Source organism: Geotrypetes seraphini, chromosome 8 (assembly GCF_902459505.1).
Source record: "Geotrypetes seraphini chromosome 8, aGeoSer1.1, whole genome shotgun sequence".
NCBI lineage: Eukaryota > Metazoa > Chordata > Amphibia > Gymnophiona > Dermophiidae > Geotrypetes > Geotrypetes seraphini.
The window spans coordinates 177,089,576-177,117,052 of NC_047091.1; the positions used below are offsets into that span (position 1 = coordinate 177,089,576).

The 27,477-nt window shown below is 47.7% G+C and overlaps 1 protein-coding gene across 1 annotated transcript in view; it reads left to right on the plus strand.

Annotated features, from left to right (window-relative positions):
* The window catches only part of SMTN (smoothelin), a 336,207-nt gene that overhangs the window by 273,537 nt on the left and 35,193 nt on the right, over positions 1-27,477 (plus strand). Inside the window, exons 14-17 of the mRNA XM_033956006.1 lie at positions 16,683-16,835; positions 21,741-21,816; positions 25,664-25,828; positions 27,158-27,220. Coding sequence (XP_033811897.1) covers positions 16,683-16,835; positions 21,741-21,816; positions 25,664-25,828; positions 27,158-27,220 — 457 coding nt within the window. The remainder of the gene's footprint in view (positions 1-16,682; positions 16,836-21,740; positions 21,817-25,663; positions 25,829-27,157; positions 27,221-27,477) is intronic.

A 27,477-nucleotide genomic window follows, 5' to 3' on the forward strand; every position in this document is an offset into this window, starting at 1 on the left:
ACCCCTTTTAAGCCCCTTTTTTAAACCTTAAATCCCTTTTAAACTTTAAACCCCTTTTAAGCCCCTTTTTTAAACTTTAAACCCCTTTTTTAAACTTTAAATCCCTTTTAAACTTTAAATCCCTTTTAAACTTTAAACCCCTTTTAAATCCCTTTTAAACTTTAAACCCCGTTTAAGCCCCTTTTTTAAACTTTAAATCCCTTTTAAACTTTAAACTCATTTTTTACACTTTAAACCCCTTTTTTAAACTTTAAATCCCTTTTAAACTTTAAACTCCTTTTTTACACTTTAAACCCCTTTTTTAAACTTTAAAACTTTTAAAAACTTTTTTACACTTAAACCCCTTTTTTACACTTAAACCCCTTTTTTACACTTTAAACCCCTTTTTTAAACTTTAAATCCCTTTTAAACTTTAAACCCCTTTTAAGCCCCTTTTTTAAACTTTAAACCCCTTTTTTAAACTTTAAACCCCTTTTAAACCCCTTTTTTAAACTTTAAATCCCTTTTAAACTTTAAACCCCTTTTTTAAACTTTAAATCCCTTTTAAACCCCTTTTAAACCCCTTTTTTAAACTTTAAATCCCTTTTAAACCCCTTTTAAACCCCTTTTTTAAACTTTAAATCCCTTTTAAACCCCTTTTTTAAACTTTAAATCCCTTTTAAACATTAAACTCCTTTTTTACACTTTAAACCCCTTTTTTAAACTTTAAAACTTTTTAAAACTTTTTTACACTTAAAAACCCCTTTTTTACACTTTAAACCCCTTTTAAGCCCCTTTTTTAAACTTTAAATCCCTTTTAAACTTTAAACCCCTTTTAAGCCCCTTTTTTAAACCTTAAATCCCTTTTAAACTTTAAACCCCTTTTAAGCCCCTTTTTTAAACTTTAAACCCCTTTTTTAAACTTTAAATCCCTTTTAAACTTTAAACCCCTTTTTTAAACTTTAAATCCCTTTTAAACTTTAAACCCCTTTTAAATCCCTTTTAAACTTTAAACCCCTTTTTTAAACTTTAAATCCCTTTTAAACTTTAAACCCCTTTTAAATCCCTTTTAAACTTTAAACCCCGTTTAAGCCCCTTTTTTAAACTTTAAATCCCTTTTAAACTTTAAACTCATTTTTTACACTTTAAACCCCTTTTAAACTTTAAACTCCTTTTTTACACTTTAAAACTTTTAAAAACTTTTTTACACTTAAACCCCTTTTTTACACTTTAAACCCCTTTTAAGCCCCTTTTTTAAACTTTAAATCCCTTTTAAACTTTAAACCCCTTTTAAGCCCCTTTTTTAAACTTTAAATCCCTTTTAAACTTTAAACCCCTTTTAAGCCCCTTTTTTACACTTTAAACCCCTTTTTTAAACCTTAAATCCCTTTTAAACTTTAAACCCCTTTTAAGCCCCTTTTTTAAACTTTAAACCCCTTTTTTAAACTTTAAATCCCTTTTAAACTTTAAATCCCTTTTTTACACTTTTAAGCCCCTTTTTTAAACTTTAAACCCCTTTTAAACTTTAAATCCCTTTTTAAACTTTAAATCCCTCTGCATTCTGAGCACTAGTACCCACTCCACATCTCATATTTCAAATCCATATTTATATACAATACTCCCCCGATATTCGCGGGGGTTCCGTTTCAGGAATCCCTGCGAATATCGAAAAACTGTGAATACGGTTTTTCACCTGGGGAGGCAGAGAGGGCAGCTGGAGCGCCAATGAGTGAAGAAAATCACTCGCGGTATGCTCCGACTGCCTCTTCCTGTGCTAAAGTCGGGCTTCACCAATCAGGAGCAGCTCCCGATTGGTGAAGCCCGACTTTAGCACAGGAAGAGGCGGTCAGAGAATACAGCGAATGACCATGTCCACGAATTCGCGGGGGAACACTGTAGCCATTTTGTTAGTGCTGTACTAGGTCTCCTACAGTAGTGATTTTAGCAGCTGCCATTTCCTCTGTGTGTGTGGGGGGGGGAGGGGGGCAGTTCGCCCTGGGTGTGGTCTTTGTAAAGGGCTCAGACAGTCATGCTTCACTCTGTGCCTCCCCTTTCCCTTGTACCTCTTTAACTTTTCCTGCACGAGCAGCATTATGAACGTGCTACCCGAGTCAGTGTCGCCTCTCTCTGATGTCACTTCTGGGCTCCGCATCTAGGACGTGACATCAGAGGGATAGCTGACATCAACGTGGGCATCAAGTTTGTGATTCTGCTCTTGCCTGGAAAATGAAAAAGTTATAGGGGGAGGGAAGGGGGGCAGGTGTCGTCAGGAAGGAGCGGGGGGGAGGAGGAGGAGGAGAAGGGCGCCACATACCTTCGCTATGCCACTGTGGGAGGAGGGAGCCTTTACAAAAGCATGGGGTTTCTTATGGTAATGCCCATCAAGTCTTTTGAGGGAGTCCACTCATATCTTCCAAGTAAAGGATGTACCAGGAGGGGCAAGAGCTTGATAAAATTGTTTACATTCCTTAAGAGTGGTCATTGTCTGTTTATTTATTTCCCCACCCTCCCAAAGGAGCTCAAAATGGGTTACAAATCAGGTACTCAAGCATTTTCCCTATCTGTTCCGGCAGGCTCACAGTCTAATGTACCTGGGGATAACTTACCCAGGATCACAATAGCAGCACGGGGTTTTGAACCCAGAACCTCAGGGTGCTGAGGCTGTAGCTCTAACCACTTTGCCACACTCTCCTCCAATACAATATCAGATGTGAGCCAAGGATAGAACAATGAAGCCATTGTGACATCACTGCTGAGGTTGGCTCTTAGGCATTGGTGGAATGAAGCATTATGACATCACAATCTCAGCTCTGGAATGTTGCTACTCTATGGGTTTCTGCTAGGCATTATGACATCAGGGAAAGGGATTGGGACTTGTATACTGCCTTTTTGTAGTTTTACGACCACACTCAAAGCGGTTTTACATACAGATACTTCAAGCATTTCACTGTCTGTCCTGGAAGCCTCACAATCTATCTAATGTACCTGGGGCAGAGGAGGATTAAGTGACTTGGCCAGGGTCACAGGGAGCAGCGCAGGGTTTGAACCCACAACCTCATGCTGAGGCTCTAGCTCTAACCACTGCGCTGGATTTGAAGTTTCCTAAGCAAGATGTCCATCAAGTAGTTACACGTTTGTAGGGAAAGCGACCGTATTTTCACGCATATAACCCGCGCGTTATACACGATTTTACAAACAGTGCATAACTGTGCGCGTTATACGTGTGAGCGCGTTTTACAACTTTTTTTTTTCAATCCGATCGGCATCCCCCCTGCGAACCGGCATCCTCCCCCCCCCGCACGCGTCACCCTCCCCTCCCCCGCGATCCTACATCCCCCCCCCAGCACCGCAAAACATCTCTTACCCAATTGGGCACCGGCACCAGCACCAATGCACAGGACGTGCCAGTGCCTGAAGATCCTCCCTCGTTGGTTTGGGCTGGGCTGGGCTGGGCTGGGCGGTGCGGTGCGGGAGAGATCCTCCTTCCTGCACCGGGCTGGACTAGGCTTTGAGCATTTGCACATGCTCAAAGCCTTCTGGTCTCGCTCTCTCCGAGTTATCTCGGAGAGAGCGAGACCAGAAGGCTTTGAGCATGCGCAAATGCTCAAAGCCTAGTCCAGCCCGGCGCAGGAAGAAGGAGGATCTCTCCCGCACCGCACCGCCCAGCCCAGCCCAGTCTCGGAGAGAGCGAGACCAGAAGGCTTTGAGCATGCGCAAATGCTCAAAGCCTAGTCCAGCCCGGCGCAGGAAGAAGGAGGACCTCTCCCGCACCGCACCGCCCAGCCCAGTCTCGGAGAGAGCGAGACCAGAAGGCTTTGAGCATGCGCAAATGCTCAAAGCCTAGTCCAGCCCCGGCGCAGGAAGAAGGAGGATCTCTCCCGCACCGCCCAGCCCAGCCCAGTCTCGGAGAGAGCGAGACCAGAAGGCTTTGAGCATGTGCAAATGCTCAAAGCCTAGTCCAGCCCGGCGCAGGAAGAAGGAGGACCTCTCCCGCACCGCACCGCCCAGCCCAGCCCAGTCTCAGAGAGAGCGAGACCAGAAGGCTTTGAGCATGCGCAAATGCTCAAAGCCTAGTCCAGCCCCGGCGCAGGAAGAAGGAGGATCTCTCCCGCACCGCACCGCCCAGCCCAGCCCAGTCTCGGAGAGAGCGAGACCAGAAGGCTTTGAGCATGTGCAAATGCTCAAAGCCTAGTCCAGCCCGGTGCAGGAAGGAGGATCTCTCCCGCACCGCACCGCCCAGCCCAGCCCAGTCTCGGAGAGAGCGAGACCAGAAGGCTTTGAGCATGCGCAAATGCTCAAAGCCTAGTCCAGCCCCGGCGCAGGAAGAAGGAGGATCTCTACCGCACCGCCCAGCCCAGCCCAGTCTCGGAGAGAGCGAGACCAGAAGGCTTTGAGCATGTGCAAATGCTCAAAGCCTAGTCCAGCCCGGCGCAGGAAGAAGGAGGACCTCTCCCGCACCGCCCAGCCCAGCCCAGTCTCGGAGAGAGCGAGACCAGAAGGCTTTGAGCATGCGCAAATGCTCAAAGCCTAGTCCAGCCCGGCGCAGGAAGAAGGAGGACCTCTCCCGCACCGCACCGCCCAGCCCAGCCCAGTCTCGGAGAGAGCGAGACCAGAAGGCTTTGAGCATGCGCAAATGCTCAAAGCCTAGTCCAGCCCGGCGCAGGAAGAAGGAGGATCTCTCCCGCACCGCACCGCCCAGCCCAGCCCAGTCTCGGAGAGAGCGAGACCAGAAGGCTTTGAGCATGCGCAAATGCTCAAAGCCTAGTCCAGCCCGGCGCAGGAAGAAGGAGGACCTCTCCCGCACCGCACCGCCCAGCTCAGCCCAGTCTCGGAGAGAGCGAGACCAGAAGGCTTTGAGCATGCGCAAATGCTCAAAGCCTAGTCCAGCCCCGGCGCAGGAAGAAGGAGGATCTCTCCCGCACCGCACCGCCCAGCCCAGCCCAGTCTCGGAGAGAGCGAGACCAGAAGGCTTTGAGCATGCGCAAATGCTCAAAGCCTAGTCCAGCCCGGCACAGGAAGAAGGAGGACCTCTCCCGCACCGCACCGCCCAGCCCAGCCCAGTCTCGGAGAGAGCGAGACCAGAAGGCTTTGAGCATGCGCAAATGCTCAAAGCCTAGTCCAGCCCCGGCGCAGGAAGAAGGAGGATCTCTCCCGCACCGCCCAGCCCAGCCCAGTCTCGGAGAGAGCGAGACCAGAAAGCTTTGAGCATGTGCAAATGCTCAAAGCCTAGTCCAGCCCGGCGCAGGAAGAAGGAGGACCTCTCCCGCACCGCACCGCCCAGCCCAGCCCAGTCTCGGAGAGAGCGAGACCAGAAGGCTTTGAGCATGCGCAAATGCTCAAAGCCTAGTCCAGCCCCGGCGCAGGAAGAAGGAGGATCTCTCCCGCACCGCACCGCCCAGCCCAGCCCAGTCTCGGAGAGAGCGAGACCAGAAGGCTTTGAGCATGCGCAAATGCTCAAAGCCTAGTCCAGCCCGGCGCAGGAAGAAGGAGGACCTCTCCCGCACCGCACCGCCCAGCCCAGCCCAGTCTCGGAGAGAGCGAGACCAGAAGGCTTTGAGCATGCGCAAGTGCTCAAAGCCTAGTCCAGCCCCGGCGCAGGAAGAAGGAGGATCTCTCCCGCACCGCACCGCCCAGCCCAGCCCAGTCTCGGAGAGAGCGAGACCAGAAGGCTTTGAGCATGTGCAAATGCTCAAAGCCTAGTCCAGCCCGGCGCAGGAAGAAGGAGGACCTCTCCCGCACCGCACCGCCCAGCCCAGCCCAGTCTCGGAGAGAGCGAGACCAGAAGGCTTTGAGCATGCGCAAATGCTCAAAGCCTAGTCCAGCCCCGGCGCAGGAAGAAGGAGGATCTCTCCCGCACCGCACCGCCCAGCCCAGCCCAGTCTCGGAGAGAGCGAGACCAGAAGGCTTTGAGCATGTGCAAATGCTCAAAGCCTAGTCCAGCCCGGCGCAGGAAGAAGGAGGACCTCTCCCGCACCGCACCGCCCAGCCCAGCCCAGTCTCGGAGAGAGCGAGACCAGAAGGCTTTGAGCATGCGCAAATGCTCAAAGCCTAGTCCAGCCCGGCGCAGGAAGAAGGAGGACCTCTCCCGCACCGCACCGCCCAGCCCAGCCCAGTCTCGGAGAGAGCGAGACCAGAAGGCTTTGAGCATGCGCAAATGCTCAAAGTCTAGTCCAGTCCGGCGCAGGAAGAAGGAGGATCTCTCCCGCACCGCCCAGCCCAGCCCAGTCTCGGAGAGAGCGAGACCAGAAGGCTTTGAGCATGTGCAAATGCTCAAAGCCTAGTCCAGCCCCGGCGCAGGAAGAAGGAGGATCTCTCCCGCACCGCACCGCCCAGCCCAGCCCAGTCTCGGAGAGAGCGAGACCAGAAGGCTTTGAGCATGCGCAAATGCTCAAAGTCTTGTCCAGTCCGGCGCAGGAAGAAGGAGGATCTCTCCCACACCACACCGCCCACCCCAGCCCAAACCAACGAGGGAGGATCTTCAGGCACTGGCACATCCTGTGCATTGGTGCTGGTGCCAGTGCCCAATCGGGTAAGAGATGTTTTGCGGTGCTGGGGGGGATGTAGGATCGCGGGGGAGGGGGGGTGACGCGAGCGGGGGGGGGAGGATGTCGGTTTGCAGGGGGGATGCCGGATCGGATTGAAAAAAAAAAAGTTGTAAAACGTGGGTAAGCGAGAGGGGGGGGGGAGGATGCCGGTTCGGAGTAGGCGGGATCAGGTTTTAGCATGCGCGGTATACGCGTATGCGCGCTATATTAAATTTTTTTTTACTTAAATTTGTGTTCCCCGCGCACTATACCCGTGTGTGCGTTTTACACGGGTGCGCGGTATATAGGTGAAAATACGGTAATCTTAATGGGGCACAGGTGCAGGGTTTGCTTTCATGGCAAGTATCTATGTGCTGCTGCTGGAAATGTTTTGTTCTGTGTTTTGCAAAATAGTTTCATTATAGCCTAGTCCAGGGGTAGGCAATTCCGGTCCTTGAGAGCCGGAGCCAGGTCAGGTTTTCAGGATCTCCTCCATGAATATGAATGAGATGGATTTGCATGCAGTGCCTCCTTGAGATGCCAATCGATCTCATGCATATTTATTGTGGATATCCTGAAAACCTGACCTGGCTCCGGCTCTCGAGGACTGGAATTGCCGACCCCTGGCCTAGTAGATGGTGAGAAAGACCTGTCTAGTCCAGTGATTCCCAACCCTGTCCTGGAGGAACACCAGGCCAATCGGGTTTTCAGGCTAGCCCTAATGAATATGCATGAGAGAGATTTGCATATGATGGAAGTGATAGGCATGCAAATTTGCTTCATGCATATTCATTAGGGCTAGCCTGAAAACCCAATTGGCCTGGTGTTCCTCCAGGACAGGGTTGGGAATCACTGGTCTAGTCCATCCGGTCGGCCCAACATACTCCCTCCACCCACCCCCGAATAGAGTTGTATATTCTGTTCTGATCTGTCTTTGCCAATTTTCGGGGCACAGACCATAGAAGTCTGGATCATACACTTATATGATGAAATAGCTTTCTGTTCTAAAGTAGGCTGTGAACACTGCAAAGCTGTTTAGAGCTATTTTGTTTGCTGTTTTTATTTATTCAATCTTCTATACTGTTCTCCCAAGGGAGCTCAAATTGGTTTACATGAATTTATTCAGGTACTCGAGCATTTTTCCCTGTCTGTCCCAGTGGCTCACAATCTATCTAACGTACCTAGGACAATGGGGGGATTAAGTGACTTGCCCAGGGTCACAAGGAACAGCATGGGATTTGAACCCACAACCTCAGGGTGCTGAGGCTGTAGCTTTAACCACTGTGCCACACTCTCCCCATTCTCTTCTTGGTTGGGCTGACAACTTTTCAGCTGTCCCTCGTATTGTGATGTCATAATGCCTAAGAGCCAACCTCATCCGTGATGTCACAATGGCTTCCCCATACTTGGGCCCATTGACTAGATGCATTTGCCTTATTGAAATGAAAAGCGTGGAATGACTTTTAAGTTTCATGGCTCCACATCATATTTATTTATTGGTTCATAGACAACGGCGTGAAAGACAAAGGCGCGCCTGGACAATTGAGCGCAGTGCGGAGGCACGCGCCGCTGTAAATTACTGTTTTTAGGGCTCCGACGAGGGGGGGGGGGCGACATCACGCCGGTGTTATGGGGGGTTTGGGGGGTTGTAACCCTCCACATTTTACTGTAAACTTAACTTTTTCCCTAAAAACAGGGAAAAAGTGAAGTTTTCAGTAAATGTGGGGGGGTTACAACCCCGCACAACGCGGCGCGATCTCTATTAAGTAAAGTGGGGGGGTTCCCCCCCCACCCACCCCCGTCGGAGCCCTAAAAACAGTAATTTAGAGCGGTGCGCGCCTCCGCGCTGCGCTCAATTGTCTGGGCACGCCTTTGTCCCGGCGCGCTTTTGACCTGACACCTTATTTATTTATTCATTCAGTTTTCTGTACTGTTCTCCCAGGAAAGCTCAAAACGGTTTACATGAATTTATTCAGGTCCTCAAGCATTTTTCCCTGACTGTCCCAGTGGCTCACAATGATGTACCTGGGGCAATGGGGGGATTTGAGAGCAAATTCTATAACAAGCGCCCAAAAGTTGGGCGCCGATATAGGCGCTGTTCAGCGCGATTCAAATAAAATCACGCTGAGCGGCACCTGTTTTGGAGGCGCCCATTAAATAGGCCAGCTCTAGGCCCAACTAAAAGTTAGGCGCCCATGCGAGCGCTTAAGTACACTTAAGAGCAGTGATTCTGTAAGAAGGCGCCTAACACGTAGCCACGCCCACGCCTAACGTGCATAGCGCCTATTTTTTTGAAGGCCGCCTAAATTTTTAGAGACGCCTTCTTACAGAATCGCGCTTTCTTGATAGGCGCCTATGTTTCAATTAGTGCTGATTAAAACGCTTAATTGGGCTTGTTATTCAGTTTAGATAGGCTCCTATCTAGTTGGGCGCCTAACTTTAGGCACCGGTTACAGAATTTGGGCCTAAGTGACTTGCTCAGGGTTACAAGGAGCAGCGTGGATTTGAACCCACAACCTCAGGGTTACTGAGGCTGTAACTTTTTTAAATAAGAATTGCCACTGCTGGGTCAGTCCAGTGGTTCATCATGCCTAGAAGTCCGCTCACACGGCTGCCCTCTCGTCAAAGACCAGCGCCCTAACTTAGACTAGCCCTACCTGCATACGTTCCGGTTCAGCAGGAACTTGTCTAACTTTGTCTTGAGTCCCTGAAGGGTGTTTTCCCCTATAGCAACTCACACTGGCCATCAATCCAAGAAAGAATACTATTTAAATTCTACTGTATGCTATTTAATGGATACAGCCCAACCTACCTGAACAACCGCCTTCATCCAAACTACCTCAACCAGATACAGAAAAAACACACACCCCATTCACACACCCTCCAATCAAAGAAGTTAAACAGAAAAAACTATACGATGGCCTCCTAGCCACCCAAGCAGCAAAACTAGATAACCAGATCTCCAATCTACTGATAACCACCCCAGACTACAAGATGTTCAGAAAAGAAATAAAAACTATACCCTTCAAGAAATTCCAGAAACAGTCCTAACATCACAAATACCTTCCTTCCTCCCGCCACACAGATACTACCTGATCTACTCTTTACCTTCTCTAGAAATGACCAATGATCTTCCATTGTAACCCATCGTTTATAACTTTTTTGTAATCCACCTTGAACCGCAAGGTAATGGCGGAATGGAAATCTCTAACGTAATGTAACAACCGATTGCATTAGATTAATAAAAACTGAATAATTGAAAAACAAATGACCCACCCCCCCTTCCCCTTAAATGTGGCTACCCAGTTCCTCCACGAGCCCAGCACAACTGTTCAGCTCTAGCCCTCCATTGTTGGGTATCGCTCCGTTAAAGAAAACTGCTCTAATAGCCCTCTCTTCATTTAATTGATGTAATCAGTTGCTTGGTTACACCATCGGTGTATAGGATTTTGCTCAACTTGTAATTAGAAAAAGTCATCCATGTATTTCTGGATTCTTAAATACACACCCTGGATCGTCACTGTGCTTCCAAATGACTATCGAGTGAACTGTAAGGCTTTGAGCTGGTTTCTGAGTAGAGTTGAATGGGTACAAATGGATTGATTGTTCACTCTGTCAAAAATGACAAAGACTAGGGGACACTCGATTAAGTTACAAGAAAATATTTTGAAAACCAATAGAAGGAATTTTTTTTTTCTCATTCAGAGAATAGTTAAGCTCCGGAACACGTTGCCAGAGGTTGTGGTAAGAGCGGAGAGCGTAGCTGGTTTTAAGAAAGGTTTTGGCAATTTCCTGGAGGAATAGTCCACAGTCTGTTATTGAGAAAGACTTGGGGGAAGCCACTGCGTGCCCTGGATCAGTAGCATGGAATGTTGCTACTCCTTGGGTTTTGGCCAGGTACTAGAGATCTGGATTGGCCACCGTGAGAACGGGCTACTGGGCTTGATGGACCATTGGTCTGACCCAGTATGGCTGTTCTTATGTTCTTAGATGTGCCAAGTATAGGACAATCAAGCCATTGTAACATCACTGATGAGGTTGACTCTGAGACACCGTGGAATGAGGCATTATGACATCACAATCTCATCTTTGGAATGTTGCTCTCATTGGGGGTCCGGAATCTTGCTATTCTTTGAGATGCTGGAACGTTGCTACTCTTTGGGTTTTGGCCAGGTACTAGTGACCTGGATTGGCCACCGTGAGGACGGGCTACTGGGCTGACCCAGTAAGGCTATTCTTATGTTCTGTAGTTAATTTTACTTAGTCGGTAGAAGATGTGAGGCCTTAATGGGCAACGCTCATATCCTGAAAATCATCGCTAACAGGAAAGAGAGAATGGAAAAAGGCCAACACCATTGGCCAAAAGTATGAACACTATTTTAGACGAGAAGCGCTGGTTTTCTGTTAAATCTTCATGTCATTTTGCCCTAGAAGTAGGGGTGGAGCATGAAGGCCGCAATCCAGTTGGATTTTCAGGATTTCCCCAATGAATGTTTCCATTGTACGCAAATAGATCTCATGCATATTCATTGCGGAAATCCTGAAAACCCGACTGTATTACGGCCTTTGTTCCTCACCCCTGCAAGAGTGTTCTACTGTTCTAGAATATTCCAGGCTGTTTGAAAACCAGTCCAGAACAGTGGTTGACCGTTCTGTCACTAGCAAAGATTTGTGAGCCACTGGATAAGCTCAGTGTTCAAACCCTCCCTGGACCCATTGGACAAGTGATTGGACCTGTGATTTCCAGCAGTGAGGGGCTGGGGGGAGGGGGAGAGGGTTGTGGAACTTTCTCCTAGGGAGTTTTTATTACTCCAGTCACAGAGAGACCTGTATGAGAGTGCAGGTGTAGACTTTTATTCCAATTAAAACTCAAGTTCTCACTGAGAGCCAGATTCTCTGACGTCGCCGTGCATTTAATGATGGCGTGAAACCATTGTTAAATACACGTATTTTACCGCCCAGTTATCAAAGTGGCTCACTGTGGTCTTTTCCGTGCTTTCTAGCAGCCTCCGATGGTACTATGCAAATGTAGTATAATGAAGTAGTATAACGAGGTCATTAATATTAAAATGACCTCTCCAGGTGATTCTCAAAAAGGAACGCCCGTCCATTGATGAGGAATCGGAACCGATATTTACCAGCAGGATCTGAGCTGTCGTGGCCTTCTTTTCCTGTCAGTGCCTGAGCGCTGATTGGCTCAGGCACTGACAGGAAAATAAAGGAGCTCAGACTCACCGTCACGAATGGCCCCAATTCTTCCTAAATGGAGCTCAAAAAAAGCTTGAAGTTCTAGTCATCGTTCCCCCCCTGCCATTGCTGCCCCCCGCTGATGGCTCCTCACCCCATGATGAAGATCAGCAGGAGGATGTCCACTACTTCCTGCCACAGGGTCAGGAACCTCCCTGACAGCAAGTCCCCCCACCCGACAACATCCCATCACACCAAACCTGTTGGTTTAGTGAGCTATCCCCGCTCTGACCACCACCAGTACTATCCTGACAGCAAGCTCCCCTCACCTGACAGCCCCCCACCACACTAATCCTGGTGGTCTAGTGGGCCGTCCCCCTCTCCGACCCCCCCCCCCTCTCCGGTACCTATTTTTAGAAGAATGGCAGGAGGAATGCCCTCTCCCTCCCTGCCAGTAGGCCCACCTCTTCAAAATGGCAGGCCTTCCCGGTGCATCCTGGGATGGAACGGGAGGGAGGGACCTAAGACTCTGACTGGCCCAGGCCCCTCCCTGGGTATCCTAGGATGCACCAGGAAGGGAAAGTCCCACCATTTAAAAGAAGCAGGTCTGCTAGTGGGAGGGAGGGAGCATCCCTCCTGCTGGTCTTCTAAAAAAGGAACAGGGGGGGTTCCATTAGACCACCAGGCTTGGTGTGATGGGGGAGCTATTGAGGGGAGACTTTTTTTTATTAAAGGCACAGCTCCCGTGCGCCCTGTGCACACACAACAGCTGCGCCCATTTAAAAAAAAGCAGCCCCTGCTCTCTCTGTTTGATGGTTCAGGCAGGGACCGCTTGTTTTTGGGGTTTTTTTTTATGACAGTCAGGCAGGAGGATTTGCTCTAATGATTTTTCATCTGAACACTGCTCCTTCCCCCATACTGGTGATTTTCCGCACACACAGCATGCAAATAATTTGCTGAGAATCACCAGTAAAACAAAAATCGCTCCCACCACACTATTTTTTAACCGTGATGTTGGAGCTTAGGGAATCTGACCCTAAGACAGGGGTAGGGAACTCCAGTCCTCGAGAGCCGTAGTCCAGTCGTGTTTTCAGGATTTCCCCAATGAATACGGCTCTCGAGGACCAGAGTTCCCTACCCCTGCCCTAAGAGAAGGAAAGAATTTGAGCTCCTTTTACAAAGGTGCGTTAGGGCCTTAACGCGCGAAATAGCGCAGGCTAGCCGCTACCGCCTCCTTTTAAGCAGGCGGTAATTTTTTTGGCTAGCGTGCACTAATGTTGTGCCTCCTTAGTAAAAGAAGCCCTTTGTATGTAGGAAATTGAGGTTTATCTGTTTCCAATTCCTTGAAAGCAAGAAAAACATTTCTTTAATTTACGCATCCAATTGATTAGTGGAAAAGGAGCACCGAGATCTACTGAATATAGGTTTCAATTTATGAAATTGAACGTAGGCGATTTATCCACAGATGGTTTAGTATAGGATGTCCATGAGCAATTTGTGAATGCCGGTTTAATTTTTTGTACCTGGCGTCAAAGGCACTGTGCTCTGGAAGTTGGGCTACCAGACGTCAGGACGGCTTTTTAAAACCCGGTACTTTGTCTGGGTTTTGAAAAGCTTCCCGACAAAATCGCCTTGGGAAAGGGGCATCCGCGTATGCGTGTTTCAAGTTTCAAGTTTATTGATTTTTAATATACCGACCATCAACGGGTATCTAGCCGGTTTAAAATAAAAGTAAAATTAAACTAAACTAAACTAAACCTTAGGTTTGTGTACCGCACCATCTCCACGGTCGTGGAGCTTGGCACGGTTTACAGGAATTGTAATGAGAGAGGAACTCCAGGGAAAGGGCTAGATGAAGATCGGAGGAAAGAAGAATGTTAGAGGGCTAGGATGTCAGAGGAGGAGGGAGTGTTAGATTTTTGAGAAAAGCCAGGTTTTCAGATGTTTACGGAAGGGTTGGAGAGAACTCAGGTTCCGAAGAGGGGAGGAAAGGTTGTTCCAGAGCTCGGTGAATCTGAAGAGGAGGGAAGTCCCCAGTTTTCCTGGGTGGGAAATGCCTTTTAATGAGGGGAAGGATAGTTTCGATTTTTGGGTAGGTCTGGTGGTATTAAGATTCGAGGAATTCCAAGAAAGTGGAATTAATGGAGGAAGGATGCCGTGGAGGATCTTGAAAGTTAGGCAGATGCATTTGAAGTGGACTTATGCTTGTAGATTGCAAAACGAAATAAAAGAGCAAAAGGGGAAGTGAACAATTAAAGACATTGACAATGACAGACATGGAAGTGGGGTTGACGAGGGAGGGAGGGGGAAAGTTACATTATTGGTGGTGCAAAGAGGGTAAAAGAAATGAGAAAAAAAAAAAAAGTTTTGAATATGAGAGAGAGGGGGAGGGGAGGAACAGTAGAGAGTGAGGTCGCTTCATAAAAGCGGTTAGCTGAATTGGAAATGCGTGAACGCAGTGGGGTGATGTTGCGTGCGTATGACGTCGTTGCTTCCGCGCATGCGCAGATGCCGTCTGGGGACGAGGCTGGGGGGCGGAACGGGGCGTGACCGAAGCGGAGCTGGGTGGTCCTGGGGGCGTGGCCATGGGCCCGGATTTTCCCAAAGGAAAATCTGGAAAGCGTCACGTGGGTCCTAAAACATCAACCTTCTAACATCCCTCAGAAATGCTCTGAACGGTGTCATGAGTGGCCCTGTGCATGGTCAGAGTACAGCATCCATCAGTGTCTCTCGGGATACATTTCACGTCTAATGACAGATGCACAAGGCATTTCTAAGACCAGAGGCTTAGAGGGTTTTCAGGAATCTAGATTGGGGATTTTTGTCATGTATCATAGTTGGGTTTATTTGTGGAGAGGAAGTGTATTTATTGATGCTTCTCTCCTCCTTCCCTGTCCGCTCTTTCCCTCTATATCAGTGGTCTCAAACTCAAACCCTTTGCAGGGCCACATTTTGGATTTTTAGGTACTTGGAGGGCCTCAGAAAAAATAGTTAATTTCTTATTAAAGAAATGACAATTTTGCATGAGGTAAAGCTCTTTATAGTTTATCAATCTTTCCTTTTAGCTAAGTCTTAATAATAATATTGTCATTTAGAGCTAAAGAGACTTATGATCAAAGAAACTGTTTTATTTTACTTTTGTGATTATGATAAACATACCGAGGGCCTCAAAATAGTACCTGGCGGGCCGCATGTGGCCCCCGGGCCGCATGTTTGAGACCACTGCTCTATATCCTGCAGAAAGGCTAGGCCTCGCTTCAGCCCACAGGGCTGCCAGGCTCATGTGGGCCTGCGCGGTAGCAGATGTGCGCATGCTGCTGGCTTTAATAGACACGGCTGCCAAAGCCCAGATCTATTAAATGCATGTGTGCGTTGTTGGTTAAAAAGCTGTTATGGTATAAAAAAGAAAATGAAATCCTTTGGGATACATAGGGCAGAATTTGTGTATTTACAGAGTATGTGTGATTTCTTGCATCTTATGTAACTTAACTAGAACATAAGAATAGCCTTGGTGGGTCAGACCAATGGTCCATCAAGCCCAGTAGCCCGTACTCATGATGGCCGATCCAGGTCACTAGTACCTGGTCAAAACCCAAGGAGTAGCAACATTCCATACAGAATCTCAAAGAATAGCAAGATTCCGGAATCCCAGAGAGTAACTAGATTCTAGAACCCCCAAAGAGTAGCAACATTCCGTGCAAAATCCGAGGAATAGCAAGATTCCGGAATCCCAAAGAGTAGTAAGATTCTAGAATCCCAAAGAGTAGCAGCATTCCATGCTACCGATCCAGGGCAAGTAGTGGCTTCCCCCATGTCTTTCTCAATAACAGACTATGGACTTTTCCTCCAGGAACTTGTCCAACCCTTTCTTAAAACCAGCTACACTATCCGCTCTTACCACATCTGGACCCCTAATCCTGCCCTAGCCCCGCCCCTACTGCTTGCTCTGGTCGGGCAGGAGAGCATCCGCGCATGCACGAATGCGGTGTGTTGACGTCATACGCACTCGTGTGTGTGCCGATGCCCTCTTGCCCGACACAATTTCGGGGGAAGCTTTACAAAACCCGGACAAAGTGCTGGGTTTTGAAAAGCTGTCCGTACCCCCAGATCTTACATTTATTTTCCCAATCCCCTTTTGTGTTTACCTTAAATGTTTCTCACATTTTCTATATCGATTGTATTTCTCCCCCTCTTCCTATTCGTGTCCAGGGACTTTTCGGTCTATTTTACCTAGTACGTATTTGTTGTCAGTCTTGTAGTTTTTTATTGTTTAATCAATAATAGATGTTTTCATTATAGAAATGTATGTTTTATTTGTTAAATTTTTTGTTTAAATGTTAATTTTAAATTTTGTTCAACGCTTTGTAGTTTCGAAAAAGCGTTCAATCAAAAACCTGAATAAACAATAAACATGTCCTCAAAAGGAGGACATTTCCAGAGAAATCTGAACGTCTGGTAACCCAAAACATAACAAATAAGTGTGAGCTTGTGTATGTGCCCATCTCATAACACCTGATCTTGTGCTGTCATCGTATATCTGTAGGACAGGGGTCTAAAAGTCCCTCCTTGAGGGCCACAATTCAGGATTTCTCCAATGAATATGCATGAGATCTATTTGCATGCACTGCATATTCATTGGGGAAATCCTGAAAACCCAACTGGATTGCGACCCTCAAGGAGGGACTTTGAGATCCCTTCTGTAGGATGTTTGTCTCTCAAAAGTGTGTTGCTGGCTTCAGGGCCTGTTTCCATGGGCTCTGCCCACTTCTGTGCTGGTTAGGTGATGGCTGAAACTTGACACAGATCAGGTGTCGGGTTATTTCAGCAATTAGAAGTGGTTTCAGATTCCTGATGAGTAATTGAGGACCTCGGGCTTGTGCACAGCGCTGCTCCTTTGGTTCAGTAAGAGGTAACGGTGTATATCTCTTTACCACGGTGAGGGGGGTAACTCAGCAAAATATGGAAAATCAGTCTCTTGTTTTTCAATTCTAGATGGACGCGGAGTTGGTGGAGCCGTCACGGCTGGCAGAGGCTGAGCTGCCAAATGGGATGGAGAAGGCCCAGGAGAAGAAGCCGGAGAAAAAGAGCAAGCTGACCGCAGAAGAACTAAGCACGATAGAGGAGGAAGAGGTGCTGGATAAAATGGTAGGGAAGCCTGGATCTAGCATAACTTTGGGAATTAGACGTTGCTGGTCAAGTGAGCAACCCTACCTCTACATATTAACGTGTGCTGCAGAGAAGGATTGCTCCCACTTGAGCCTAGAGCAGGGGTGGGCAACTCCAGTCCTCGAGGGCCGGAATCCAATCGGGTTTTCAGGATTTCCCCAATGAATATGCATGAGATCTATTTGCATACACTGCTTTCAATGCATATTCATTGGGGAAATCCTGAAACCCCGATTAGATTCCGTCCCTCGAGTTGCCCATGTCTGGCCTAGAGTCTGCCCTGGAAGAGGGCTCTGATTGAGGGTAGAGACCCTGATGTAGAGAATGACACTGGGAAAAAAAATCTGTCCCCATCACTGCCCCGTCACCAGACCACCATCCCCATCACTGCCCCGTCACCAGACCACCGTCCCCCTCACCACTCCGTCCCCGTTCCCGCAGCATCCACCCTTCCCTCTCGCCACCTCACGCCCTTCGGCGGCCCGAGAATCTCCCTCCCTCCCCCTTACCTTCGCGGCGCGTTAGTAAAGAAACTTACTGAAGCCGGCAGAGATTGCTTGCCTGTGCCTGCAGTCACGTGTGTGTGGGCGGAAGCTTCTCCTCTGACGCAACCGGAAGTTGCATCAGAGGAGAAACTTCCGCCCACACACATGCGACTGCAGCCAGGCAGGCTTCGCTGGCTTCAGTTTCTTTACTAAAGCACCGCAAAGGTAAGGGGGAGGGAGGGAGGGAGATAGATTTGGCCGTAGGTAACCGCGCACCTTCCTTCCCTTAACTGCGGGGACAAGACCATTCACTGCTCCATAGGGCGGTGGATGGCCTTGTCCCTGTGCCTGCAGTGAGCACTTTTCCCCCCCCCCCCCCACCATTTCGGCAGGCTAGCCGCGGGTAACTGCCACCATGTCATTCTCTACCCTGATATTGAAAGCTCCAGTGCTGAAGCAAATAGCCCTAAATTGCCCTGGAAACTCTGCCTTAACTGTACAAATCTCAAACACTCATGATTTTAAAGTGTTCGAAGCTTGTGCAGATGAGGACGGAGCGTAGGCATTGGTGGAGTGAGGCATTATGACATCACAATCTGAGCTCTAGAATGTTGCTACTTATGACAAACCATAAGTACATCAAACAAAATAGCATCTACAAAGCAGAATAGTGAAACTAAAACCCGTACTTATCTCTCACCATCCCTTCATTAACCCATTGAGGCAATATGATGCTAAATTAAGACAACATACAGTCAATCCATATTACATAAATGAATCAACAAACAATTCCAACTCGTGGTTCAATCGCTAATCCTAGGCCTAATAGACTACTCCAACATACTATATCTCCCCTGCCCAGCAACCACGATAAAACAACTACAAACAATACAAAACACCGCCCTAAGACTCATCTATTCGCTGAAAAAATACGACCACACCACATAGGCATACCACGACTCGCATTGGCTTCCAATACAAGCCAGTGTACACTTCAAATTCCACTGTCTACTATTTAAAACTATAAACGGAGACAGCCCAGCCTACTGGAACAATCGACTTACTCAACCCACCTCAACCAGACACAGGAGAACCCACTCAATATTCACACACCCGCCAACCAAAAATGTCAAACGAAGAAAACTGTATGACAACCTACTGGACAGACAACTCACCAATCTGCTTATTTTGACCACAGAACCTTCAAAAAAGAAACAAAAACCCTACTCTTTAAAAAATACATAAAACCTATATAACACAACCAGACATGTCCCAAACTCCTCCTGCAATATGATCTACTTCTTAGCAAATTAGAAAATGTTCAAACGATTCCTTAAGTACTTCTTAATATCATAACAATTCTTATGTAATCCGCCTTGAACCGCAAGGTAAAGACGGAATAGAAATCACTAATGTAATGTAATTGGTTTTCGATTACTACTATTCATTATTTCTTTAGTACTACCAGACGCCCGCAGCGCTGTACAGAGTTGTTTCCTGAAACATACCCGATCATTACTCAGTCTCGTAACTCCAGGATGGGAGTTCCAGAGCGGAACACCTACAACTTGGTTTTATTTGGGTTTTGTTTTGTCTTTTGACTTTCAAAAACTATAAATCGAATCAACTTTTAAAGTATTGACGGCACTTGATGAAGTGAAAATCAGTATATTTTAAGAGGTGCACACAACGGTCCAATTCAAAAATTCAATTTGTTCAATGCTTTCTAGGCCTCTTTGCAGATGATACCAAAATCTGCAATAGAGTAGGCAGCCTTGATGGTGTGAATAACATGACGGGTCTAGCAAAGTTTGAAGAATGGTCTAAAATTTGGCAGCTAAGATTTAATGCTAAGAAATGCAAGGTCATGCATTTGGGCTGCAAAAAACCAAAGGAACGGTACAGTTTAGGGGGTGAAGAGCTTATGTGCACGACAGAAGAGCGGGACTTGGGTGTGATTGTATGTGATGGCCTTAAGGTGGCCAAACAGGTTGAAAAGGTGACAGCAAAAGCTAGAGGGAGAGGTATAGCTAGTAGGAAAAAGGAGGTATTGATGCCCCTGTATAAGACTTTAGTGAGACCTCATTTAGAATATTGTGTACAATTCTGGAGGCCGCACTTTTCAAAAAGATATAAAAAGGATGGAGTTGGTCTAGAGCACAGGTGTGAAAGTCAGTACTTGAGGGTCCTAATCCAGTTGGGTTTTCAGGATTTCCCAATGAATATGCACGAGATCTATTCACATGCATTGCTTTCATTGTATGCTAATAGATCTCGTGCATATTCATTGGGGAAATCCTGAAAACCCGACTGGATTGCGGCCCTCGAGGACCGACTTTGACACCCCTGGTCCAGAGGAAGGTTACTAAAATGGTATGTGGTCTTCTTCATAAGGCGTATGGGGACAGACTTAAAAATCTTAATAAATATACTTTGGAGGACAGGTGGGAAAATCTTACCTGCATTGCTGTCGCCATTAAAACATGGTTTTTCTTTACAAAATGCCTCCCAATGCTGAAAAGATATCTACGTATAATTGATAGATTACTTATCTCATTGACGACGTTAAACTTACATAGTAACATAGTAGATGACGGCAGATAAAGACCCGAATGGTCCATCCAGTCTGCCCAATCTGATTCAATTTAAATTTTTAAATTTTCTTCTTAGCTATTTCTGGGCAAGAATCCAAAGCTTTACCCTGTACTGTGCTTGGGTTCCAACTGCCGAAATCTCTGTTAAGACTTACTCCAGCCCATCTATACCCTCCCAGCCATTGAAGCCCTCCCCAGCCCATCCTCCACCAAACGGCCATATACAGACACAGACCGTGCAAGTCTGCCCAGTACTGGCCTAGTTCAATATTTAATATTATTTTCTGATTCTAAATCTTCTGTGTTCATCCCACGCTTCTTTGAACTCAGTCACAGTTTTACTCTCCACCACCTCTCTCGGGAGCGCATTCCAGGCATCCACCACCCTCTCCGTAAAGTAGAATTTCCTAACATTGCCCCTGAATCTACCACCCCTCAACCTCAAATTATGTCCTCTGGTTTTACCATTTTCCTTTCTCTCAACCTAGTGAACCCTCAATCAGTTGACCAACTGGAACCCATTTAGAAACATAGAAACATAGAAAGATGACGGCAGATAAGGGCCATAGCCCATCAAGTCTGCCCACACTATTTACCCACCCTCTTAAGTCTACTGACCCCCTAAAGAATAATTGTAATTATACTGTCACTCTACTGACCCGCTCATTCAGTCCTAGTGACCCTATCCCTTGGCATGACCTCGTAGGGATCCCACATAGGTATCCCATTTGTTCATTTCGCCAACTTGACCGATCTAAAGAGTATGTTAAAAAACACGTCAAAAATAAAAAAGTGGCCAAGTGAAAAGAATGTTTTCTTTGTATCATTAAAAAAACTATGGGCTCCTTTTACTAACGTTTTTAGCACGCGCTAGCCAAAAAATTACCGCCTGCTTAAAAGGAGGCAGTAGCGGCTAGCGCACGCTAAAACCGCTAGCATGCCTTTGTAAAAGGATCCCTATGGCTTGGATTTCTGAGATCCTTTTCCTTCAGGATCAAGTACAATATCTTTAACTATCCTCTATAATAAAACCCTAAGCGCGCCTGCGCACTTAGGGTTTTGTGATTCCTGCAGTGTGATTCCTGCAGTGTGGCCGTATTCTATTTACGGCGTGCGGCGGCTGTTGGCGCGTGCAGGCGGCGGCTGCATGAGGCAGCTGTCGGCGTGTGCAGGCAGTTGAGCTGTGGTGGTTTGAACAGGATCGGCTGGAGGGTGTCATGTGGGTGCTGACAGGACAGGAGGGCAGATGCAAACAGAACGGAAGCCGGATGCTGGACACGGGGAACAGGGAAAGGGTGCAGTTGGACAGGGGGGAGGTAAAAGGAAGGGAGAAGGCCTACTGCTCGACAGAGGGAGCAGGGAAGGGGTACTATTGGACCGGGGGAGGTAAAACAAAGGGAGAAGGGCTGCTGTTGGACAGGGGGAGCAGGGAAGGGATACTGCTGGACACGGGGGAGGTAAAAGGAAGGGAGAAGGGCTACTGCTGGACAGGGGGAGCAGGTGAGGGGTGGTGGTGGACAGCCGAGGAAAGAGAAAGACAGAAAGAAAGAAAGACAGACAGAAAGCAGCCAAGGAGAGAGAGAAAGCAAGAAAGAAAGACAGACACACACATCTATTCTAGCACCCATTAATGTAACGGGCTTAAAGACTAATATTTAATATTTCGGTGGCACACATTTTCATAGGATAAACTGTTTTTGAGGTATCTGGAGTACAATTAATTTGTTCCCATTTTTGTGGTGGTGGAGATTGTTTAAGAGACTGTATGCCATATGAATACTCACTGTTCTCTTGGCTTTCTCTAGCTGGATCAGACAACAGATTATGAAGAAAGACGGTTAATTAGAACGGCCATGAGAGAGCTGCGACAGAAAAAACGAGGTATTCTGTCCTCTGATTTGAGCTGGCTCTTTGCCTGCCCTTCTCCATATGCACCACTGCTTTCTAGGACCAGTTCTGCTCCCTCAGGCCCCCGATGCACAACGCTCCGACACCACGGTAAAAAATAGCTTGGTGGGAGCGATTTTTCTTGACCGGGTGATACTCAGCACAAATAGCATGCAAACCGCACGCATTATGTTCCCGCGGAGCAGCCCCGGTAAGAAGAGCAATTGCTAGGCACAGCTCCTCCTCCTGCCGGCAGCCGCCAGCTGATGGGGTTCCGGAGCTGGGACCAGCTTTTTTTTTTTTTTAAGTAGGGTGCAGATGTTGTGCAATGGTTGTATAACAGCTGCATCTATTAAAAAATAAAAAAAAGCCAGCCGCAGCTGAGCCAGCAGCCCCTGCTCTCCCAGTCGACCCCAAAAATAGACGCTGCTCTTGTGCAAACGTTGTGTGCCTCACGGTACCATAACTAAAGCGCGCCGACAAAGCCACGGTGACATTTGTGCGCAGGACTGATACGCTCCACCGCTTCTGCCGGAGAGGACGTTCTGGGCCAGCCAGGCAGCGTTTGGCTGGCCCAGAACGTCCTCTCCGACGTCAGAATTGATACGGGCGGCGAGAGTTGATCGGCCCCACAGGGAAAAGCAGGGAGAACTCGGCGCCAGCCTGTTACCGATGGCGGCGGTGGCACTCAAGTGGCTAAAGAGCTGCAGTTTGCCGGCCTAGGGAGAACACTGGGGCCTTGGGGCGTAAACCCGGGCGGACTGCCCCCCCATCCCACCCCCACCTTGGTATGCCACTGTCTGTACCTCATTCCCTCCCTATGACCAAAAATTCTTCTTTCTTCCATTCCCCGTGTACACAACCATCTCTTCCCCTACCTTCCTCTCTCCGAAGTCCATGCCTTCTGTGTCCAAAAACGCATTCCCTCCCCCACCTCTGCATCTCTTTCCTTCCCTTCCTCTCTCCTGTTAACGCCTTCTGTGTCCAAAAACGCACTCCCTCCCCCCCACCTCTTTCCCTCCCTTCCTCCATCCTTTCTCCCAAGTTCATGCCTTGTGTCCAAAAATGCACTCCCTCTCCCCTTTTGTGTTCCGCGTTTGCCTCCTAGCCCTCATCTTAGCAACTTTCTGAGCCCCGTCGTTCCCGTTCAGCTCTCTCCTTTGCACCCCCTTGGGGCATGCACCCGGGGCGGACTGCTCCCCCCTAGGTACGCCACTGCCCCTCCCCCCATTCACCACATAAAACTCCTAAAGAAAGGAGAATGGGAGTTTTCAGTGTGGTGGGGGGGAACAGTTTTCAGTGTGGTGGCCCCATACCTCCGAACGGGAGCGCCAGGCCTTCTAAGTGTAGGCCTGAAACCGGCAGAAGCAGCGGCACGTATTAGTCCTGCTTGCAAATGTCGCAGCGGGATTGTCGGTGCGCCAATGTCCAGCGCACTTTTGATGGGTCACCCTGCCTCACAGCCACAAATTTTTCCCTGTAAAAGGAAGGCGTTCCTATTTGTGCATTGCATGGAGAGCTCATTTAATGATCCTTTAAGATATACAGTTTCCCCTCCCCATTCGCGGTTTCTGCACTCACGATTTCACATAATCGTGATTTTTTTTGGGGGGGGGAAATAAAAAAACCACATTTTTTACCTCCCTACCGCCTTCCTGGCCTTACCTGGTGGTCTAGATGGCTTTCAGGGCAGGAGCGATCTTCCTACGCTCCTGCCCCGTGCAGTTCGCCATGAGGAAATAGCTGTAGGGAGTTCCCGTCGTAGTCTCGGATAATCGCGGTTTTTCACCATTCGCGGTCCGGCTCTGCCCGTATCCCCCGCGAATAACGAGGGAGAAGTGTACTAATGATCTCCTTGCAATGCATTTGTATAGGGCTCTCGACGGCTGCTATGCGCATCAGGAAGAGAGCTTTCCGCGGCAGTAAGACTGCTTATTGAGTCATACAGCCACAGAAAGCTTTTGTGCATAGGGGGGGCCTCAGTCTCAGGACCTATGGGATCATTACTTCGTATGTACCTCCCCCCTTCCGAAGAAAGAAAGCATTGTTCAGTTTTGGCCCCTGGATTTTGGTGGCCTCGAACCACATTTGTAAATTTTGAGTCTGCAGCTTTAGGGTCTTCTCATTCCTTTTATCTGTCCACTTCTTCAGATCTCTAAATAGAGCAGGGACGTGTTTTTGGATACCCCTTCTGTCTCGTAGGCGTTAAGAAGCCATAACGCGCTCGTCGGGTTTTAGCTAAGCTTGGCAGCAGCAGTAGCAGTCGGGTTTGCACAGAATATGAGTTGCGGTCAGGGCTGTGGAGTCGGTAGATAAATGTTCCGACTCCTCAGTTTTTTGTACTTCTGACTCCGACTCCGGTAAACAAACGACCCCGCGCGTGAAACAAGATCTTCATCCGCGTAAAAAGATGTTGTGCGTATGGTGGGAGAGCTTGGTTGGATGAATTTTTTGAGTCTACACCAGGTGATTTCTACCAACGAGGTATTGAAAACCTTGTTGAACGTTGGAAATAAGTTGTAAACAACAACAAGGGAGAATACATTTATAAGTATTGGCGCTCCGAATTGTGCGTTGCGTGCCATATAGCGAAGCACATGTTCGTTTTGCGGTTACGTGAGGCACTGCATGCATTGGTCTTTATTCTTACAGTAGAGAAGTCATTAATTATAACTTTTTGTGAATTGGGACTTTTAAACTTGCTTTTTTTAAATTCCAATCTAAATTTAGTCGGAGTTTGGCGACTTCGACTCCAGGTACCCGAAATTGACTCCGACTCCTCGACTCCGACTCCACAGCACTGGTTGCGATGCCTCCTTTTTTAGTCTCATTCTTGGTTGCCCTCTCTATTTATAACCCAATATATACTCTGTCTTATCTTTTTTGTGGCTGCTTCTTCTGTTTAAACTTTCCTCCCCTCAGGTCAGACTCATAAAGCACGTAGGGCTTTGAATTAAGGGTGAATGCTTTGTGGAAACTGCGGGTGATGGTGTGGAGGAATTGGATTCTAGGGTTTTTTGTTTGCTATATAGAGGATGGGGGTAGGTATTGGGGAGGGGGAGAGGGTTGGGTATTATAATTTACAAGTGTCTGGGAATGGGTGCATTACAGACTAACCTGTTTCCTTGTTGCTGTGATACAATGTTTGAAGTATGTTTTTTGACTTTGCTATGTTGCTGGTTTCTCTTTTTTTTTTTTTTTTTTTTCCTTTCCAATATCTTTATTAACAATTACAAAGGAACAAACATCTCTTTTTTGAATAAAGACTTATCAATTAAAAAAAATCTACTGATGTGTCCACTTGAAAGTTCATCTTCCATTAAAACCACTGTTATATCTTTGAGTGCTGCCTTTATAACTTGGTGTACATGTTGCAAAGTATTTCTTTTGTGTGCTCGTGGGAATGTTTTATGAAAATCACATGCCCTGGACTATTGTGTTTTCTGCTTCTGATATGAAAGTGACGATGACAGAGGGGCAGAAAGTAATGCCACCTTATTACCTCTCTCTGTGGAATGGGGACAAGCCAGCACCATTTAGCATTTATCTGTGTCGGTCTACAAAATAAATTCCTCTGCACAAATCCAGAAACGTCAAAGCATAAAAAAACAAATCTTCTGGCGTGATTTTGACAACATAGTTGCATTTGATTTAAAGGGGGAAATGATTGCTTTCCTTTTAAGGTGTGATTTAAGTGGTACCGCACAGGGGTATCATCTGTATCATCTATTTCTTAACACCACAAGGAGTGAATCTGGATGAGGAACTCTCTGTATTCCAGATAACTCAAAAGAAATAGCTTTATTGTTCTGTCTTGATTTCTTCCTCCTTGGTTTTCCAGATCAGCGTGAGAAGGAACGAGACCAGAGACTGAAGGAGATGAAAATGAAAGCGCAGGAGGGCAGGGCAGGGCGAACCACAGAAGCTCCTGCGAGGCAGAACGAGAGGATGGCCGGCGGGTCTTCAGTCAATACCATCACTAAGACTGAACGGCTCGTTCATTCGAGTAAGAGCGCCCACGAAGGAGTTTGTCTTGCAGTCTCCAGGCAATGGCAGTCTGAAGTCATAGGGTCTAATGTTTAACCAGTTAAAATGTGTTTCCAGGCACGCCTGTGTCCCTGTCCGTATACTGGCCCAGATGCACTAAAGCCAGCGATCATCGCTAAACCTATTTCAACAGCTTTAGCGACGATTGCATTTGCCGACCCAATGCAGAAAATGGCTCACAGGAAATGGCTCAAGAGACTACAGGAGCTCAAGGCAGCCATTTCCTGTGAGCGATCTGCACAGGGCAGGAGCGTGGGAAGATTGCTCCTGCCCCGAAAACCCGCTAGCCCATCAGGTAAGGCTTAAGGGGGGGCTTACAGGGCTTAAAATAACCGGGGGGGAAGCAGGGGTTAGGGGCAGAACCAGCTCAAATTTTATTTGCGGTTTTTTAATATTCGCAAGCCGGCTCTGCCCCTAACTATCGCGAATACGGAGGGGGAAGTGTACTCCAAGTGAGGCCTCACCAGTGACCTGTTTAGGGGCATTAACACCTCCTTTCTTCTGCTAATACAGCCCAGCATCCTTCTGGCTACAGCTACTGCTTTGTCACACTGTTTTGTCGCCTTCAGACCCTCAGACGCCATCACCCCAAGGTCCCTCTCACTTCCCAGCACATATGGCTCCCTTGATTTTCTACTCCCCCAAGCGCATGACTCTGCTCTAATTCACCCTATGAGTGATCTAAGGGGAAGTAAATAAAGCGTTTCGCTCTTGGTAGTTGAGTCTTAAGGGGAGGGATGGGATCCCTTCCCTTTAAGATTTAAGTTAATTTATTCTCCTACCTAAGAGAAGATGTCCCTTGGACACAAAGAGGAGCATATTCCTCTGGTGCGAATCACGTCAAGGGTCTGCTAATTAAGGGTGATGCTGTCTGCTGAAGCCTGTGGTAGCTGAAGTGGTGTATTAAGGGGGAGGCGGGGAAGGGGACCATCATGGGTGCCTTCTTGGGGGGACACTGGCACCTCTCCGCCCCCCCTCCATGCTATGCTTGCACCCTCCCTTCCCTGCCCCCCCCCCCCACATGTACCTCTTTAAATCTTCTCAAGCGTGAGCAATTGCTTTGTCCTGTTGCTCATGTCGGCCTGGCTCCCTCTGAAATCACTTCTGGGTCGAGGGGCCAGGAAGTGATGTCAGAGAGAAAGCCAATGCAGGCTGGAGGAGCTGCTCATGCTAGAAGGGAGGGCGTGGATGTGGCGTGGGGCACTATGCTACTGGGTAGCTTGTCCTTTACTTTTCTTTCAGTGGTTTCAGTAGAAAAAAAGGTCTGATTTATTTTTTTCGTTTACAGATGATGGAAATAAATCCTCTAGAACTACCACCATCGAGTCAAGTTATGTAAAGAGATCTGAAAGTAAGTCCAGAACTTTTTTTTTTTACCGCTTTAGAGCATGTTATAGGGATCTCTGGAACAGCAAGAGGGTGACAAACATCTCATGACAGAACTGTTACAGTATAGAGTCTATAGGGTCTCTGAGCAAAGAGATTGCAGCCTCCTGTTCTAGAGACAGGCACTTCATGGCAGAGATGTTAATGTATGGTTTATGGCAGGGTTATCCAACATCGGTCCTGGAGGGCAGCAATCCAGTTGAGTTTTCAGGATTATCCCCA